Below are 20448 nucleotides of genomic sequence, written 5' to 3'. Positions count from 1 at the left end.
CGCTGTGTTTGACATAATCCACTGTTGAGTGCAAAGGATGACTGCAGTGCTAAATAGCATTTAGAAGAGAAAAAGCCCAACAGCTAAGAATGTGGAGCAAACCAGCTGCTGGATTATTAATGGGATGATTAGTGTTTCCATCTGGAGAACCAAGTAGATAGTCTTTAAAATTTTTATAGGATTTTGAGTCTTGGTATCTTTTAAAAAATGATGATTTTCCGACTCTCTGAGATTCAGATTCTCTGTAATGTGTTTTGAACAACTCTGACATTTTGTTTTGAAGGTGAACTGTTTGACTAGTTAGAGAGATTGATAAGCTGTGCATCCCTCTTTCCCCCTTTTGTGATAAGGATGAGGAAGATGGCTGAGGACATGCACTCACAGCACCTCACGCTGGGCACTGTGCCCACACCAGTGTAAGGATCATGTCCACTGAGCCCAAGAACAGAGATGGCTCGAGGCCGTGAGAGAGAGGTGCTGGGGAGACAGTGGGTAGGTTCTCCCCAACCCGTCTGCTCCTTTCTCAAGTGCGCACCCCATCTCCCACAGACTGCGTCACCTTTCCTGAGTGACTCCTGGGCATGTGTCCCACGCTCTGTACAACTCTCTCATTTAAGAGGAATCGCGTTAACGTGATCCTTGATGGTTTTTAAAAAACAGCCCTCAGCAGGCAGTTCAACCAGGATACTGTACAAAGGTGAAAAAAGCAGTGAAATAAAAACCTTAGGAGATTTCCTAGAAAGTAGCCAAATGAGAAACAAAAGGAAATGTGGAGAAGTAAGGGCTCTGACTGACAGAAGGAGGCGCTCGAGCACGCACGGATTCCGAGGTCCAGGGTGGGGGCCGGAGGGAGGCCCGCAGGGTGCCGTGAGCCCTGACGAAGGCCGAGGACGCAGCCTCAGCAAACACGAGATGTCAGAGACAAAGAAGAGGCCATATTCGGTCACCACGTTGGAAGCTGTCTGAGCAAATGCCCCCAGACCCTCAGCCACGTGAAGAGAAAGCTTCCTGGCATTGCCACTAGAAACCACACACGGTGGAAACAGGCTCAAGCTTAGAGAAAATAACCCATTTTAAAATAACTTGAAACAGACTGGCCACCCACAGGCCTTGACTTCCAGTCAGAGTCCTTGAGCAGAAAGGATGCTGATTCTGTAAAAGCATCCAATGCAGGAGTCCTGATGAGGTCAGGAGGCTGCAAACTTCTCCACGTGGAGCGACCCTAGAACTCGTGACTTGTGTGGGGTGAGAGTGGGCTCACACACATGACAGCAGCAGGGAAGTTACAAGGACAGAGTCATAAGGTCCTTGCATCCTTCCAGAAGGAGTGAAAAGACCTATGTTTCTATGTTGTAAGCCAAGTAGATATATGGCAAAAAATCAAGGGCGAGCTCTAAATAAATGCAAATGAAGTATATACATTTCAAACAAGCAAAGGAGAATTTTAGAAAAAAGACACATGAAAAACTTAACCAAAAGAATATAAAGATCAAGAAGAAGAGAAGGAGTATAGTAAAAAGGGACCAATAAAAATTCAAAGTCCGTGATCAGAAACAAGCTAGAATACACATCAGTCATCACCACACACTCCACCAAGGGGCACAGACTGTCAGATTGGAGCATAAGAAATAAGAAAGCACAAAAATGCAGATAAAATGAAAGGAATAAGGGAACAAAAATGAGTAGAAACTGTGGTATGTGGATCCATGGAGCCAAAAGGTGGTAAAATGAACAGTCTTCTGTTGAAATTAATCAAAAAGGAAAAAAAATAAACTCGATTGAAAAATATTAAAGAAGACCTAAGATTCTTTCAGCCATAGGAAAGATGACCCCCGCTATAGATCTAAATTTCATACAGTTACAATAAAAATCCGAAGACTTCTGTGGAATCTGATTAGAGGTTTTAAAAATTCCCAAGAAAAACAGGGAGAGAGAGGATGGGAACAACAGAGTGAATTAAAAGGAGGTAAGGCTTTTGCCTGCAGATAAAAATGCATTATAAACACGTAGCAATTAATGTGGTACTGGCTTTGACACTGACAAAGAGAGTATAAGCGGGGCTCAGCGGTAAACCTGCGGCCAGGACACGTGGCTGAGGATCCAGGTGGCACCACGGCCCCTGAGGAAACAGGTCACGATAAATCGTTACACAAGAAAATGAATCTGACCCCCATTTTTCACATGTTTTACAAAAACAAATCTCATATGCTTTAGAGATATGAAGTGAAAAGCAAACAAGAAAATATTTAGAAAAAATACAAGCAAGTTATCTTTTATGAACAAAGGATAAGAAAAGTTTCCCTGAACCAGATTCTAAATCCACACAGGAAGACATGGACGTGTTTAGCTGTGCTGAAATTAACTTCTATTTACCAGAAAATAGTGTAAGTACAACAAAAAACTAGCTGTAAACTGTGAGAGGTTTGTGACCGACAATCAGCAGAGTATTAGCTCCAAGCATATGTGAAGAATCCTGATGGGTCAGAGAGGGAAAGACAGACAACCTCATGTCCACATGCAAGCGTGCTGGACAGCATTTCACCGATGATGAGAAACCAAAGGTAAACACAGAGGAGGAAGCAAACAGACCTCCTCTGTGATGGCGGAAATGAAAATAAATCCCCAGCGAAACAGCCATTTTATACACACTGTATTTCAAAGCATTAAGCCCCAAAAGATACCTAGCAGTGCGGGAGCTGCGGGCCAGCAGGGACTCCCCAGTGCTGCTGGGAGGGGGAGCAGGTGCACGTGTGCACGCGTGTGGAGAGAAGGAGGCGTTACTTTAGAAACCAAACACTGGCATACTCGACCTCTGACTGTGGCAGCCCGATTTCAACAACACTGAGAAAAGCCCACAGAACAAGTCAAAAATGTCCATTGCTGATCAATAATCGATAAATAAATTGTAGTATATTCAGAGAATTAACATCACATAGCAACGAGCAAACAAAACACTAGACCCATATGCCACAACATTTGTGGATCTTAAAAACGTAACGGTAATTAAAAGTGTAAATCCCAGAATGTTATAACAGAGTAAAATTTTATAAGGCTCAAAATGAAATGGCACCTTTTTAGGGATACACATATATACATATACACAGACAAAAACATACACATATATATACACACACACGGATAAAGCTATCTTCTGTTAAAGGGATGACAACACAAGATTCAAGATGCTGTTTATTTCTGGATGGGCCAGAAAATGGTACAGAGATGTGACACGTAGATTAAAAAGCTAGTGACAATATTCTAATTATTGATCTGAGTTGAGTTTGTGGCCTTTTGTGTATTTTGCTTCACAGCTCACAAAGATGCTAAATGCAATCTTTAAATATCAAGAGCCACGTTAAAAGGTTAAAACGAAAAACAATGCTATTTTCAGAATGTTATGTCTGAACACGGACCTTGTTCTCAGGTCCCACTGCAGGACCAGCATCCGGTGGTGTAAGGAGTGCAACTGGGTATGATTTCTGATAAAACGTTCTCAGACTGTTTACGGGATTCTGATTTGCGTCCACTGATGCCCGTGGACGAGGAGCCTGCGTCCTGGAAGGAGGCTGCAGCAGGCCCTCTGTGCGGAAGTGGGACTGGGCCCCTGTGGGGGGAGGCCCCGCGGCCAGGCCACTGCCCTGCTCTGGCCCAGCTGCGCGGTTCTCTGGGTGGGGAGGGGACTTGGAGCATGATGAACACTCACTGCAAGTACCCAGTATCGTGCTTGCTTGGGGGGCTTCTACTGATTCGGGAACAAACCCTGTGTAGCGTCCCTGTCAAGGGAGCCTGACAGAGGCGTCCTGAAAACAAGGTCAGCCTTCGGGCAAATCAGAGCAGGACTGTGAGATCTGCCTCAGAGCTGAGCATGCCCACCTGCTTGCTGAGATATAAGGAATCACGAGTACAACATACTACACTGTGGTGCCGAGGCCTCCCCCATCCTGTCCTACGTCTGTCCTCTGCATCTGTCACCGTGCGTGACCTCTCCATCTTGGGGCGTCTGTGCTGACCGATACCCCCGCTAAGTTAGAGGAAGAGAAGCCGCGCTTACTGTGCTGGTGGGGTTGCCGTTCAAATGCAAGCCGCTGTCAAACAGTGGAGAGCAGGCCCGGCTGCCGTGGTCGCTGGCTGGCCCTGGGGACCCTGCGAACAAGCAGAGACGTTCCCTCAGACAGAGCACGGGGAGCCCTGGACTAGAGCGCCTGCTGTTTCCCGAAGCACCAGGCAGGCTCCCAGGACCCCACACCCACCCCTCACGCGGAATGGGCGGTTATAGGCTGAGCCGCCAACACCTGCCTTGCTCTGGGGCCCTGTGGCCTCCGCCGCCACCAATCCAGCCTCACACAGGAAATGGGGCAGACGGCGGACGACAGGCCACCTGACCGGAGGCTGCAGCACCAGGGTCCAGAGCCTGCGTCCACAGGGCACGGGGGACTGTCAGCATGGGTCCTGGGGACTCTACCCTGTCCTTTCCAGCACTAGCATCCCATCGGCTGATTTTTTAAACACTAGTCCTGATTTTCTGTTCTTAATCTTCAAATTACTTATCTGTTCGACATTTTCTGTCTATGTTGGCACTGCAAAGTGCTTTAGTAGAAAACACAAATATGAAACATACAGATTTGTGGACAGTGGTATTTAAAAACAAACACCTTGTGATCGGGCCAAGAGCAGAGGTCCAGGGCCAGGAAATGCCCGCACGTCACCTGCAGTCAGCCAGCCACCACTCTGAGCTAAGGGTTCCTCTTCTCAGTCACCTACACCCGCCCCTCTGAACGAGGCCCCTTGCTGGGGAGCCATGGGCACCTGCAGCAGCTCCCTGTAGGGCAACGAATCCCATTTGGTGGGGCCACCCAACTGGCAAGGGGAAGCGGACTCTGATCTGTAAATGTGTTTGTTTATTGTGAGAGGGGAAGAAGAGAGAGAGGAGGAGTCAGGGAGGGCAGAGGGAGAGAGAGAATCTCAAGCAGACTCCACCCGCAGCACGAAGCCCAATGCAGCTTAACCGACGGAGCCACCCTGGCACCTCTACAAATCTGTTTTGTGTGAGAAAAGCCAAGGCATTGCATTAAAAATCCAGATTTCTGACTTTCCGCCAGCCTTGCTCACTGTAGACAGAAATGTGCGCTGAGCTACGCGGAGCTCGGCAGCCAGCCTTCCTGCCTCCAATCCTGCCCCGTCGCTGCGTGACGCATGGGGCACCCACTGATACACCCCTGTGGCATCCCTCTCCCGTCTATGTAAAATCTGTGAGGACCTCACATTCCCACTGAACGCCACGTTCCTGTGTGCATGGCGAAGTGCATAGCCCCAAGAACTCGGGGGAAATGCACACGGTCCTCCTTTGCTCCAACAGTGGTGCTCGCTCGTGTTTGACAACCATGCTTATTCTTGCTTTCGACCAGCTGCCGACTGCACAGTGCTTCCCCAGGCCAGCACCGAGTCTGCCTCTCAGCGTCTCCCCCTGGGCTCTCCATACTGCCTTAACATTGACTCGAGAGCAGAGTCAACACCTCCCTAATTACCCGCACCCTCCACAACTCCCAAGGACATGGCCTGATGGTTCCATACAGACACGGATGGGGCGTGAGGTCAGGGCTGCAGCTGCAGAGGACACAGGATGGTGGGTCCCAGGCTCGTTCCCTGCTCTAGTGTGTGGCTGGCTCCCACCAGCAATGACCTATCGTAGGATCGAGGGTTGAGCAGGCAAGAGCGAGTTTGCCTTCGCTGTGGCTTCACCAGAGGAAACTGCTTGAATTTTGGGAGAGATTATGACCACTATAATTAATTTTTTTAGAATACTAAAGTTTTAACTCTTGTAGATTATAAAGAACCAAATAAAAGCAAAAGAGACATTTATACTGAATGGATAGAGAATTCAACGTCCCTGCCACGTGGGAAGTCTGAGAGGCAGAGCTCACATGGCTCAGATGGCAGGCCACGTCTGACTCCCCATGGGAACCGTGAGCACCTTTACAGGAATGCTGACCCGTGTGCCCAGCTGAGCTCACCATGCAGGTCCCGAGGACTCAGCCAGGTGGTGCCAGGACATCAGCAGCAACATGGGGCAAGTGACGAGGCTGCTGGCTATGCATCATTGTGATCGTCTCTCAACAGAACAGCCTCCAGGAGCTCCGGCTGATGCATCAGAGTTCCACAACGATCCCGTGACCACGGGGGCATGGCCACCTCAGGCCAGGGGTGGCTCCCTATTGACAGGCTTCAGTGCAGGGCATCCCTCTCCGGCCACAGCTTCAGGATGCTACTGTGGTTGTTTGAATTCTGCGCTGTCAGTCACATTAGTGAAAGGTGGCCTGGAAACCCCACCCATCCCACTCTGCCACGGAAGTCACCTCCCCTAGAAGACACGGCAGATGAAGCCAGCACGTGACCATCTTCAGTGTCGATGCGCCAGCCCCTGCCCGTCCCCCCGTGCCTTCTGCTGCAACATTACGTGATAAGCTTTCTAGCCACGCACGAGGACACCAAGCGGATAGACGCGCAGGTAGACAGACTGATAGAGAGGCGGACACACAGACCACCTGGTGGCACCGCCCTCCGTGGACACGTTGCCACACACGTGATATCCACATGCACGCCCAACACTCACCGGCCTTTACATTCTTCTGGAAAGAATCACTGTGAAGCCCTTGCTCACAGAGTCTGAACCCAGACCCAGAGGGTCAGGAGGCCACTAAGCCCTGTGTGCAATCAGCTTCTTCCAGCCATATTTCTTTACAACACTCTGAGATTTGAAGAAAGAGGACAGACAATTCTGCAGCCCTCTTGCTGTCAGGGAAGGAAGCTTCCGCTGCACTTTCCCCACCTACACTAACCCCTGTGTCTCACCCGAACCTCTCCTCTGTCGTGAACTGAACGTCCGTGTCCCCAGTCCCCCGATGTGAAGGTGCTGGGTGCCTGTGGGAGGTGACGAGGTCACCTTGTAAAAAGCCCCCGCAGCTCCCTTGCTCCTCCTCACAGGACACGGCCAGGAGAGGCGTGCACGAACCAGGTCCTCACCCGATGTCCAGCCTCCAGAACCCGGAGCGAGAAGCCTCTGCTGTCCAAGCCGCCCAGCTGCGGTGCTTTATTACCGCAGCCAAGCAGACCGACCCACACCGGCCTGCCTCCTCACTCAAACTGCGGGACGTGCCCGCGGGCTCCAGTCCCTGCGCCCCAGGACCCGGTGCAGCTTGCCACGGGCAGGAGCTACGAGCGTCGCCTGCAGGCCTGAGGCTCCTCCTCTCCCGTGAGCCGGTGGGCAGGCCAGGGGCGACCCGGGTCGACAGTCCACCCAGGACTGGAGCCCCACCGGCTCCCAGGACCTGCACACATCCTGCACCGCGGCTGCTCCTCTTGCAGTCCATATTCCCCCAAGCCCCACAGGACGTGACGCGGTGCTACGTATGGTCTTTGCTCGTCTTTGGATGGCTGGCCCGACGGCTAAAACTCCGACTTCCGCTACTCTGGGCACGCTGCCTTCCGCCTCTCCAGCCCCTCGGGCCGTTCTCCTGACCCCGGAACCCTCTGAGCACTTTCATCGAACGCCCCAGTCGCAACGGGCAGGCTTGTAGGAAGGTAGGCCATGCGGTAAATCTTACTGACGTGTTTGTACAGCAACAAGAGGGATGGCCATTTTCCCACGATCAGTGAATACAGGTGAGGTTACCCCACTGGGCTCTGATGGGAAAACATGCAGTTCCTGAAACTGATCTGCTCAGGTTCTCCGGGAGGGAAAGCAGAAAGCTGAATGAGTTCAACGACCTGCTGTCAAACGAGGATCCTCCTGCCACCGATGTGCCCAGGGAGCCGCACCTGGGCCCACGGACGGCAGCAGATGGCGGGCTCCACTGTAGGGGAGCAGAGGGAGAGGGACAGGAAACGAGGCAAACGGGGTGAGCCCAGGGTGAGGGCTGCTCTTCCACGTGAGGGAAAGGGGGTCAGGGCCCACGCCCGGTGAGCCAGAGACTTGACTGCAAGGGGCCCCCAGCAGAGCCGCAGCCCCCGTGAGCATGAAGGTGCCTAACGCCCATTCTGGCTGCCGAGGACAGCACCCCGACCCCCTGTTCAACCCCTGGAAGGAAGATAAACTCACACATGTTGTAAAAACATGGTGGCCGCGTAGAGTCAGTAAAGGTCGTGGTGACTACTTGGAGTAAAACATCCTCATGGATGTGTGATTCATCACTTACAACTGGATCACACCTTAGGCACGAGAGAGAATTAAATCCCGGCGTGAGCGCGGGGAAGGCACTTCACAGTATAGACTTACTATAATCCTTTCTCGGCATAAATTCCTCAAGTCAACATTGATATTTTAAGAGCAAACTTAGTTTCTCTGTATGTATGTGCGTGTAGGTGACTATAACCAGCGAGCCGACCTAAAGAAGGAGGTTTACGGCTAATCAATCGACACAGCAGTCTGAGGGCGCCTTCTCTAGAAAGGCCTGGGGGTGTGTGAAAATGCAGGGTCTCAGGGACACGGACGGCTGAGGTGTCTATCCATGTCCTTCATCCCCCTGAGCACGAGCTCGGGCCCTGAGTCACACCCACCAGCCACTGCCGTCCGTGTGGATAAACAGTGTTGGGAGAAGGAAACGCCACTGGGCCCCTGAAGATCTCGCCACCCCTTACCTAACGGGAGCTTCAGAAATGATGGCGCGTCCCTGAGATACTCAACAGTGATGGTCACTTCGTCGCCAGCATTTCTCAAAAGATGCACCTGTCAATGTGACAAAAAACAGCTACTTTACCATCACAAAAGGACCAGACACAGAGTTAAAAAAACCAAGATTCCTATGCACCTGGCCTATTTCTCAGCAACTCTAGGTTGGCGATTACCCGAGACACTGAGACCCCGCAGGCTCCAGAAGAAGCTGCACGCCCCGCAGTCCACACCAGTGTGCCATCTACACGGACACTCACACGCACCAGTGGGGGCGTGCCACCATTCAACCACGGACCGGGCTCACTGCAACCTCCAGGGTGATCTACCAGAAAGTCATGTCAGGTGAGGAGTCGGTTTATGGCACAAACAGCCAAATTTCAGACATTGGCAGAACCCAGGCGAGCTGGGTAATGAAGACACAGCAGATCACAAGCATGAGCTTCGGGGTTTCAATGACATTTGAATCCTGGAGACGTGAACGGGCGTCCCTTCAACGTGCCCACGCTTCTCCGCTGAGTGTCACATTATCCTCAGGGTTCGGTCACTTCATCCACCATCGCTGGGCTTCCATTTCTCGTCACATCTCCGCACACTCACTGACATGGAAGCAAGCGTGATGTCGCCACTCCAGAGCCCAGAGGGGACTGAACTTGCCAGAGTGTGGCTGGTGCGCGGCCAGCCCGCCCTCAGCAGCGTGGCCCTCCCCCACTCCTCCCTCCCCTGGCTCCCGCTTCCTTATTTGTCCCGTCACCCTGGGGCCAGCATCTTACATGGGTACCACAGCTTTCTCAGACACCCGCTATCATCCCCTCCGTGGCCCAGAGAGCCACACATGCTCTCCCCTATCATCACACACAACCTCATGGGCACCAGCATCTCCGCCCCATGGACTGTGCCTGTCCATGGCCCGTGTCCCCTCGACCCTGACCTCACACCTAGGGACCCAAGCGCTGAATTCCCCTCAAATACGCCAGGCTGGACTCAGAGAAACTGCAGACGCACCTCCCTGGGGTCCTACCCCTTCTTCCCCCTGGCGGTGCATGGACAGCCTCCTGCCTCCCGCATGCCAGCCTGAGCTTCATAAGGATTAAACTGCACGATCCTGTGGCCTCACCTCCATCGCACATGTGGCCAAGGCAGCCAGGGCCATGCCTTCTGTGCAGCCACCTCATCCTCCCACTGTCTGGATGCAGGTGCACACAGGACACACAGGCCGTTGTCGGCCCACTGTCATGGACGAGGTGCAAACCCGCCTTCAAACACGCAAGAGACCAACTCACTCAGAAACGGACGCACTTCTCCAAGGAACTCATGGGAGAGGTCACAGCCCCCAGGCCAGGAGGCGCGTCGGGAGCATCCCAGGCCTGCAGCCACCTGTCCGCACCAGCCTCTCCTCGCTGACAGGACGCAGCAGGACCTGACCATCGCTGTGGTGCCAGGGATCCACCGTGCACCTGTGGGAAGCTCAGTGCAAGGGGGTTCTCTCCATCTGACCCAAGAGACCCCAACCGGCCACACGGGCCGTGAGCAGCCCTCCTCTCTGGATGGGGGTGGGATCCTGCGACTCAGCACTTCCGAGAAAGGGGACAGCACTGAAGCATCCGAAACATCCTGAGCTCACGTAGATTTAAACTTCGAAGAGCAAGTGTCCCCTGGACAGCAAGAGTCCCAGACCGTGATCCCGCCGCAGCAGGGAGATATGCTCCCAGCCAGCCCGCTCCAAATTCTTCTTCTTTTTTTTTTTTAAGATTTTATTTATTTATTTGAGAGAGAATGAGATAGAGCATGAGGGGGGGAGGGTCAGAGGGAGAAGCAGGCTCCCCGCCGAGCAGGGAGCCCGATGCGGGACTCGATCCCGGGACTCCAGGATCATGACCTGAGCCGAAGGCAGTCGCTTAACCAACTGAGCCACCCAGGCGCCCTCCAAATTCTTCTTGAAATGAGACATGCACACCCCACCTGCTAAAATATCTGCAGCAATTTTACGTTTAATAACTTTCACAAGCCTTTCTGAAGACGAAATTACTTTGAAGCATTAAAATCTCCTACCCGTTTGGTAAAGGCTGACTGACCCCAAAAGGACCCGCTGCATCTTTCCACGACTCTGTCCTTGAGCTCGGTGTGCGGGGTCCTCACGGAGAAACCACTGTGGACACGCTGATTTTGTCTGAGTGACCCTGAAGTGTGCGGCGAGTGGCCCCGAGCATCAGGCATTTTTACCGGAGGAGGGTCTCCCCGCGGCCCCTGTGCCCGCCGTGATGCTCGGGGCTCCCACACGCGGGTCGCGAGGGCTCTGCTTCATTGCGCACCTTCCCCAGTTCAGTGCAGCGTGTATGCGCGTTCAAAACCATCTGTGAGCGCTGATCACTGATGCCTCCAAACTCACCGGACGGACGACTTCAAGGCGCTCTCTCCCCCCACGCCATCCCTGAAGAGTGACAGCTGCCGGGAGGAGACCCCCGACTCCAGCGTCCAGGCCAGGCAGCCCCTTTCCGCCCAGAGCGACACGGACCCACCTTTTGCCTCTAATTAAAACCCGGCATCACGCCCGTCCGCCTGCGTTGCTGGCCCCGGGGCACATCCGTTCCGTCCCCACCGGGAAACGGGAGCGGATTCCAGCCTCTGATTCGCAGCCGTGCCCTCAGAGCCCGCAGGGACGTCAACGACCTTCCTCCCCAAAGGACTCAGCTTCCACAGGAGCTCTCCCGAGCTCCCAACGAAAGCCCCGCAAGGCTTCCAGGAGCCGGGCATCCTCGCAGCTGGGCGGGGACTTCGTCGGCCGGGGTTCCGAGATCGGGCCGAAGGTCGGGGGCCGGGGGCTCGACGCCGGGGAGCCGCTCCCCGGCCGCAGCCGTGCACGGGCCGCGCAAGCTGTGAGGTCCCTCCCTGCAGGGACACCGATCCTGCTCGGGGACCCCCGACCTCACTGAACTGATCGCCTCCCGACACCACTCACGGGGCACAAGCCCTGCGTCCACGTCGGGGGCTGGGCACGCGCAGGGCAAGTGCGCCACGCCGTCGGCACAACTTTCCCACAACGCCTTAAAACTCACCTCACTTCATGAGGCCTCTGAGGCGAAGAAACCACTCGGTGCGGTCATGCACGCCGCGGACGCACACACAGGCGCACGCTCGCACGCATGCTCTCTCTCACACACGCACGCACGCGGGTGCACGGTCCCACACAGGTGCATGCGCGGCCCATGGGCTCCCTGGCCTTCTCCTCTCCCTGGGGTCGGATCGCTCACCCGACCATACGAACAAGGTCATACGTCCGGCCTTGCTGTGTGTCCACATCTGCACCACCACGTCTGTCCTCCAGCTTGTTCCCGAGGCTGACCCCACTAACACTGTCGTCCCTGGGACCATCCGCCCCAAGCTAGCACCTGACACCCCTCCTTGTTCAGCGTGAATTCCAAGATCCGTCACCCGCCCCCTCACCCCCGGCAGCGCTGCACCAGCCACGCTCAACCGACCCCCCACCCGCCCACCGCTAAGTCCCTGGAAACGCACAGCTTGGACGGGCTCGGTGCGCGTCGCGTGGTCACGCTGTCAGCCCTGCGGGCCCAGCACTTCTCTCTTACGGAAGCTGAGCCCAGGACCAAGCACACGTGCATGCCATCTTGAACCTACCCCCGCCAGCAAACAGAACGGCTGGTGTACACGGCGGGAGCCCGACGTGTAAATCCTCCTTCCCTCAACTGCCTGGCATGCTAGACGCACCCAGCTACAGTCTGTTGAAATAACCTGCCTGTTCGCCGTGTGACTTCCTATGCAGGTAAGTCCCTGCATGGGGACTTCATTCCCATGCAGGTAAGGGAATAAAAGGTTAGTTTATGAGCGCTCCCCTTAAGCTCAGGTGTAGAACCAGCACACTTTGAACAAAGAAGCTACGTTACTGTAAATGGTTAGTGCCACAGTCAGCAGCAGGGTATCCTAAGTCAGAAACAGTTCATGCAGCGGGTCGTGGGAGCCACCCAGATCTGCTGGATCTGGGAGCCTCAGCCGAGACCGGTGCATCCGTGCACCTGATGGACCAGGTACCAGCCTAGTTGGCAAGGTGACCTTGACGCACGACCTTCTGTGCGGAGAGGAGACCGTGCAGGGCCAACTACCTTGCCTTAAAAATCTCTGCAGGGACGGGAAGCTCAGCATCCGTCTCCAGCCTCGGGGAGCACCGCTGCACGGGGTCCTGCTGCCCTTAGTCACAGCCAGCGCCCACGCCTCACACTCCTCATACGTGTGCATGACGGAGCCATTTCAAGAGTCTGGAAAAAGGGTTTTGCCCAGAGACAGAACTGCACTGTGCTTCCCAAAGGAACACGATGTTAGTTGTTTCTACCTGAATCGCTGCCTTATCCCCAGACAGAACTTACGTGTTAATGCCTCCTCACTGATAACTTCCCTCTCGTTGCTCCTTCCACATGGGAGCCTGGCACGTGGGTCCATGTGGCACCTGCCTGAGCACCGAGAGTCTGCATGGGACCCAGAGTCAATCCTGTGAAATCCTCTTTGCGGGATCTCCGCTCCTACCTGTGTCTTTGCAAACCATAACCACAAACCGCCAACCTGTGACCTAAGTGACCCCACTGTCCCCTCTCAGCGTCTTGAATTCCTTCAGTCCGTGAGGAAAAAATGCTGGACACTGTGCAGAGACTGGCAGTAAAAGTCACTTGCTCCAGGAATCGCAAGGACGCCCGTGCGCGAGTCCAGTGGCACGTCACACCCTCGGGCCTACCCAGCGCATGTGGGTCACTATTTACTAAAACCAGATAAAGCTTGGCCGCCTCCCTACTTGGCCCCTTGTGACTATTCGTTTGCTGATGTGTCATCACTTCGTGCCCCAGCAAGGGGCCAGTGACTCGGACAGTGGGTTCCTGGTCCTAATGCCCTCGGGGGTCCCTCTGAAGCCTGCGTTTAAAGAGGCACTGGAGGTGTGGTTCACAACAAGGTAAATCCCCGGGAAACAGTGGCTTCGCTCTGAGCCTGGGCTCCCTGCACACCCAGTGGCCTCCACATCTGTCCTTCACCAAGTCGTCCGCAGGGAACCTCACATCAGACACTGCTGTGGACGTCCCCACACGACGTCCCAGCTTCCAGGCGTGCCCCTTCCCAAGCTCCCAGACACCTGCTGTCATGGGTAACACCTGCTTCATGCTCACATTCTCCTTGTGTCCCTCGAGCTCTTGCCCTATGCAGCCGGGAGGTATCGTGAGAAGCCCATTCCTCGCAGCCTGCTCCAGCTGCCCAGCCTGGCCCACGTGTCCGTGCCCCTTCTCCTCCCACACTCCCGTGCGCCCCAATCACGACCTCTCCGAGAGAATGCTTCAGCCGCTGGGCTCCCCACTGACGTGACTTCACGTCCACCCTCCTGCCTTCTCCCCTACAGGACCTCACGCTCCCCCCATCACAGCCCCACACCCCAGAGACTAAGAACGCCTCTTCACCAGTGACGCCCGTCGGGGTCTCCAGTCCTGGCCGCGGCGCCGGGTGTCCCGCTAAGCAGCTGCCCACCGCCCACACACCAGGCAGGACAGTGGGGCTGGAGAAGAACGATGTCTGGCTGAGGAGTCTCACGCCACACTCATGGCCGCTATTCTCGGGGGCGTCAGGAGGTGTTCTTATCCACGCTCCTGCAGGGGACCTTCCTCCTGGTCTTCTCCCCTCAGCTGAAACCCCAGCGTGCCTCCTCTTCCCACAGCTGGTCCTCGCGGGTCACAGGCCGTGACTCCCTAGAAATAAGACCACCTGCACTGCAGCGCGTAGTGGCCCTGCCTCCCCTCTCCGCAGAGGGAGGCCCCTCGGACTGCGAGTCCACCTGCGCAGCCTGCAGCCCCCGCCACCTGGCGACCTGCTCCCCTTGGAGCAGGAACAGACCACCTCCCACCCCAGATGTCCCTTCATGCACATCCGTGTGCGCAGCTGCGGCGGCAGAAAAACCCTGAAAGACTGTCTGTCCCTCCGCCAGCCCCTCACGTCCCCAGGCCGGCCCCCGACCATCAGACTGCAAGGCCGGTCCTCAGCCTGCGCCTCCGCCAGCCTCCCCACGCTCTGCCCTGTGTCCACTCCCCTTGGCCTCGGGATCGACGCCATCCTCACCTCCCTGCTCCCCCCTGGGTTTCTTTCCTGGTCTCCCAGAACTCGGAATGGCGGAGCTCTAAGGGGCAGTCCCTGGGCCCTCCCCCCCCACACATATAACCGCCATTCTTAGCTATGACATAACGCTTTGTATTTATTCCATTATTTATATTCTTTTTTTAAATTTTATTTTATTATGTTATGTTAGTCACCATACATTACATCATTAATTTTTGATGTAGTGTTCCACGATTCATTATTTTCGTGTAACACCCAGTGGTCCATGCAGAACATGCCCTCCCTAATACCCATCACCAGGCTAACCCATCCTCCATCCCCGTCCCCTCTAGAACCCTCAGTTTGTTTCTCAGAGTCCATCGTCTCTCATGGTTCATCTTTCCCTCCAATTCCCCCCCCATTTTTCCCTTCTTTCTCCTAATGTCCTCCATGCTATTCCTTATGTTCCACAAATAAGTGAAACCATATGCTAATTGACTTTCTCTGCTTGACTTATTTCACTTAGCATAATCTCCTTCAGTCCCATCCATGTTGATGTAAAAGTTGGGTATTCATCCTTTCTGATGGCTGAGGAATATTCCATTGTATATATGGACCACATCTTCTTTATCCATTCATCTGTTGAAGGGCATCTTGGCTCTTTCCACAGTTTGGCTATTGCAGACATTACTGCTATGAACATTGGGGCGCATGTGGCCCTTCTTTTCACTACATCTGTGTCTTTGGGGTAAATCCTCGGGAGTGCAGTTGCTGGGTCATAGGGTAGCTCTACTTTTAATTTTTTGAGGCACCTCCACACTGTTTTCCAAAGTGGCTGTACCAACTTGCATTCCCACCAACAGTGTAAGAGGGTTCCCCTTTCTCCACAGCCTCTCCAACATTTGTTGTTTCTTTCCTTGTCCATTTTTGCCATTCTCTCCAACATTTGTTGTTTCTTTCCTTGTCCATTTTTGCCATTCTAACTGGTGTAAGGTGGTATCTCAGTGTGGTTTTGATTTGAATTTCCCTGATGGCTAATGATGATGAACATTTTTTCATGTGTCTGTTAGCCATTTGTATGTCTTCTTTGGAGAAGTGTCTGTTCATATTTTCTGCCCATTCTTTGTCTTGATTATTTGTTTTTTGGGTGTTGAGTTTGAGAAGTTCTTTATACATCTCGAATACCAGCCCTTTGTCTGTAATGTCATTTGCAAATATCTTCTCCCATTCTGTGGGTTGCCTCTGTTTTGTTGACTGCTTCCTTTGCTTGACGAAGTGCCAGAAGTTCATTTTTGCTTTTGTTTCACTAGTCTTTGGAGATATATCTTGAAAGAAGTTGATGACGGGTGATGTATTAGGGTTCTACTAGAGAAACAGAGCCATAGAGGGAGATACTGGATTTGTGTGCAAGACCGAGAGAGAGAGAGAGAGAGAGAGAGAGAGAGAGAAATCTGTAGGTCAGAATTCAGACTGGAAACCTTCAGCAGAATTTGTGGCTTCAGCTGATAGTGAGAGTTTTTCTTCCTCAGAGAAATCTCAAATTTTTTTAATCTTAAGGCTTTCAACTGGTTAGATGAGGCCCACCCACATTATGGAGGGTGACCTGCTCGACTCTAAGTCACTGACTGTAAACATCAGCCACATCTACCGAATACCTTCACAGCAACACCTAGCTTAACGTTTGACCAGGGAGCTGGGTGCTGTAGCCTAGCCACATGGACAGATAAAACTGTTAATAAACTGACATATTGATATATGATGGTTATTTAAAAATATGTAAAGGAAAAGAGCCACATTTTAAAAATTGGATTATCTTGGGCACCCGGGTGGCTCAGTTGTTAAGCGTCTGCCTCGGCTCAGGTCATGATCCTAGGGTCCTGGGATCGAGCCCTGCATCGGGCTCCCTGCTTGGCGGGAAGCCTGCTTCTCCCTCTCCCTCTCCCACTCCCCCTGCTTCCGTTCCCTCTCTCGCTGTGTCTCTCTCTGTCAAATAAATAAATAAAATCTTTTAAAAAAATTGGATTATCTTTGTTTGAATGACACGTGGAAAGGATCTACTCCTTTGAGTTATAAAGACAATATGTTATTAGGAATATAAATATATGGAAGAATAAATGATCTAAGTATAAGCAGAAAGCACGTGACCGTCCCTCGGATGGACGTGGTGCACAGGCTACTGGCCAGGACGCAAACCTGACTGGTCTTCCCAGAGCCAAACATCTCAGCTCCACTCCAGTGAGCAGAGGCCGCTGGGGGTTCTGCCGAGGATGGGCTGGACCTGGAAACAGATCAAATGAGGAGCAATGATGAGTTGAAGGCCCCGCACTGGCATCGCAGGCGGCACGGGGACAATGCAGGTTGGATGTAGCAGGCCTCCTGGAGGGATGGTACACACACAGTGGCGAGAGCAGAGGGCTGGCGCAGGTGGGATTCCAGGCCATTCCAGCTCAGTGCCATGCGTTTGGACGGAACCTGGAACATGCTGGTTTTCTGGGACATGAAGATGGGGCAGGGAATCTCTAAGTGTCCCGTCAATGCCTGGCTTCCTTCAAAGGGATGCAGGATGGCAGATATTTTCCACATGATCACAGAACACGGTCGATCATGTTCTACCTCAGAAGGAAGTAGAAGTGTTTGTCAAACACATGACAACCAATCAGGCCCCCAGTCCATGACCTCAAACCATGACCGATCAGTGAGCGCACTCTGTAACTCCACCCTGACACCCACCGGCCATGGGTCACGCTCTTCGAGTCCGTGGATGTTGGTAAGGAAGCCCTTAGGATGCCCACCGACTTTCCCCAGCAAGGCAGGGTTCTCGCTCAGACAGCAGGAAAAGGGTTTGCTCCGATTCTCACCGTGATACTCCCAATTCCAGCTGGGCCTTCTCCTGGCTGATGCACCCTACCGTGGGAGTCTCATGACCAATATGGGAGTTGGATGAGCAACACATCCCACACCCAAGAAAGGGCATTACTGCAGAATGCTCTGCACGATGACATGCACCCAAGGAAGCTGGGCAGGCAGGCCAGAGACTGTGTCACAAACTGCTCTGTCTTCCTTTTCTGACACGCTAACCCCACAGGGACATGCACAGCCCCGGGGGGGGGGGGTCCCCGGAGAGGCATGAATGGGTCTCCGTGTTTTATGAAGCAAGATGCTCATTGGCATTCCCTGCAACCGTCTGCCAGGCAAGCGCTTGCTTGGTAAGCATCAGAAATATGAGCTCAGGTGTCTCACTGACCCCTTTCGACTGTTGCCTGAAAACCATCCACGTCAAAACAGCATCTGAAACTAGTTCTCCAAACCTTCAAGTACAGGCTGTTAAGTGTGATTCACTATTTATTACGGGACTTGTGATTATGCAGTCTTTCCCAAGGAAACATTATGACATCAGTGAGCAACATTTTAATAATGGAGAAATGTCAGATAAAAAGTCAAGATCAAACTTTACCCCTCAGTTCAGGATGGGCATAGATAATTTTGTCACCAGCACCTAAGTAGATAGATTCTTCCGGCCTGCTGGTTCCCCACATCTCAGAGCCGTAGACTTCTAAGGGCATGAGAGTGGCCACAATGTGCAGATCCGCGGATGGGGGTCTACCGATGGGAACAAGGCAGAGCTGTGATCTCTTTACCACCTGGGTTTCCTTCCTGTTGGAGTTGACTGGTTTAGAGTGACCCTGTTTGCTTCCAATCCTATTAACATTGATACCCTTACGTGATGTAATCAGAACTGGCTCAACAGTGAGGAAAATGCCAGAAACGTCCATGTGTCACATTGCCAAACCCTCACCTTGCCACCCCTAACCTCACTTCTCCCGAACCGGCGTGCAGACACGCACCCACATGCACACTCGACAAGAACATCTGTGTTTTCACTTCAATTTAACCACTGACTGGTCCAGCGACCCCCACGGGATGAACCAGGGGATTGCTCATTTACTTTTCTTCCCAGGACATGTCTCTAATACTTTACTGACGTCCATGGAGAATAACTGGAATAAAGAGGTGCACTCATGGGGGCCTGCTGAGCATCACCACCTGGGCTTTGCAGGGAAGGTGGCGCCCAAAGCCGTGGTCAACCTGGGGGTGCGGGGGGGGCGCAAGTGAGGCCGCAGCCGCGGGTTGGACAGGGACTTCCCACACGGCCCCGACCGTCCTCCTCCTTCCTGGCTTCTCTGTCCTTCCCTCATCCCCGGAAGCCCACTCTGTGCGAGCTGGAGTGCAGCCCGCTGTAAGGAACACCCACACGGCCTCAAGGAGCCGCTGGCCCGTCTTCCTCATCTTTGAGGAAGATTCTGCAGGAATCGGCAGCATGCTCTCCTGCTCTGTCCTGATCACACAGTCCTGAGGACCTCACAAGAGAGCAGCCTATAAACGTGTCCGTCACGTGACTCCTGCTTAGCACTGTGCTGGCCGGACACAGGAACGTGCCACGTGGAGCACAGTGTCCCCGCTCACCACCCGTCCTGGGCTCTCAGCTGTGCACGGGAGTGGGACCTCCTGGAGCCCCGGCAAGCCTGCTCCTCCCCTGCTCCTCCTCCGTGTTAGTCCACACAGACGGGAGCGGACCACCAGGTCCCTGGTCGCCTCAAAATCCTCCTGCGTGAAATGAGGGGCTGGACCAGGTATCCATGAGGTCTCTCCATATTTCATGTTTTTAAAATACCCCCAGGTCCACGTGACAGGACAGTTTGCTCTGCGATGACCATGGAGGTCATGCCTCAAGCTGTGCTTGCTCCTGAAATCTTAGCTGAGGAGCTGCTCTTAATCCAGTAACAGAGATGAAAGACCCAAACAGAATGCACAATGAGTTTTTTCATTTCAACCCCTCCCTTTAAAGAACACAGCTACCACTTTAGTTCCTTTAAATGTAAAATTAAAATATAAGACACTTCCAACTATTGATCTCTTCCCTCAAGAAAGACCACAATCAGGCCTGTATCATCTCCCACTGCCTCGGCAAATTTCACATTCCTGACTCTCCCAGAATAATATTTGTGAAGGTAATGGGCACTTCCACGTGGTGTTACCATATCCGAGCCATTCAGGATCTTACACCAGGCAGCTGCAACTCAGAGTTCCCTTCTGTGTTAACTTGCACTGTTTTGGGTAAATCATCTAAAATTTCCTTTGCTGTATGTGATCCTTGACATCGCCCTTGGATTACTGCTTGGTGGCTCTTATGCCTGAAGTCCCGGCACAGCAGGAAAAACACCATGGGTTTCCACGGACGAACCACGTCATCTTCTCTCTGTCGGGATGCTGGCCTTCCGCCAACAGAAGCCACCGTGAGAAAGAATTGAGAACTTACGGAATGAACTGAAATTTGAGAATAAATCAGTTTCAAAGAAAGAAAACACTTTCTTCAGCATGTCTGCTCTGGGGGCTGGGGCAGGACAGCTTAGGGGGAGAGGGGAGGTGATCTGGGGTCACCACACTTGGTGAGCGCAGATTCCGTCCCACAGCAACTCACAGACACGGCAGCCACTCGCCTTCCCGAGACTCCCCTTCCTGAGCTCTCATGGGACAGACCTGACTTCTCACAGCAGAGCCACGGAGCCTCAATCAGCCTCCAGAACCGAGTCGACTCAAGGACCGCTGCCCTTGAATCCGGGGCAGAGTCCTAAGGAGGAACGTTTGTACCGCCCGCCTCCCCACTGGCTCCCACAGAAGGACGTGCGGCATCGGTGCTGGATCCG

At 53.3% G+C, this 20448-nt stretch overlaps 1 protein-coding gene across 1 annotated transcript in view; it reads right to left on the bottom strand.

The window, feature by feature from the left end:
* Positions 1 to 20448, bottom strand: part of LOC118007269 (gamma-2-syntrophin-like) — a 193253-nt gene that overhangs the window by 102787 nt on the left and 70018 nt on the right. Inside the window, exons 7-8 of the mRNA XM_035000255.1 lie at positions 8635 to 8722; positions 4052 to 4143 (exon numbers count right to left, since the gene is read on the bottom strand). Of these exons, the coding sequence (XP_034856146.1) occupies positions 4052 to 4143; positions 8635 to 8722 (180 nt within the window). The remainder of the gene's footprint in view (positions 1 to 4051; positions 4144 to 8634; positions 8723 to 20448) is intronic.

This window comes from Mirounga leonina, unplaced genomic scaffold (assembly GCF_011800145.1).
Source record: "Mirounga leonina isolate KUSES-001 unplaced genomic scaffold, KU_Mleo_1.0 Mir_117, whole genome shotgun sequence".
Classification (NCBI taxonomy): Eukaryota; Metazoa; Chordata; class Mammalia; order Carnivora; family Phocidae; genus Mirounga; species Mirounga leonina.
Note: the sequence above shows the minus strand (reverse complement) of the source record. Positions and strands in the feature narration are given on the sequence as shown.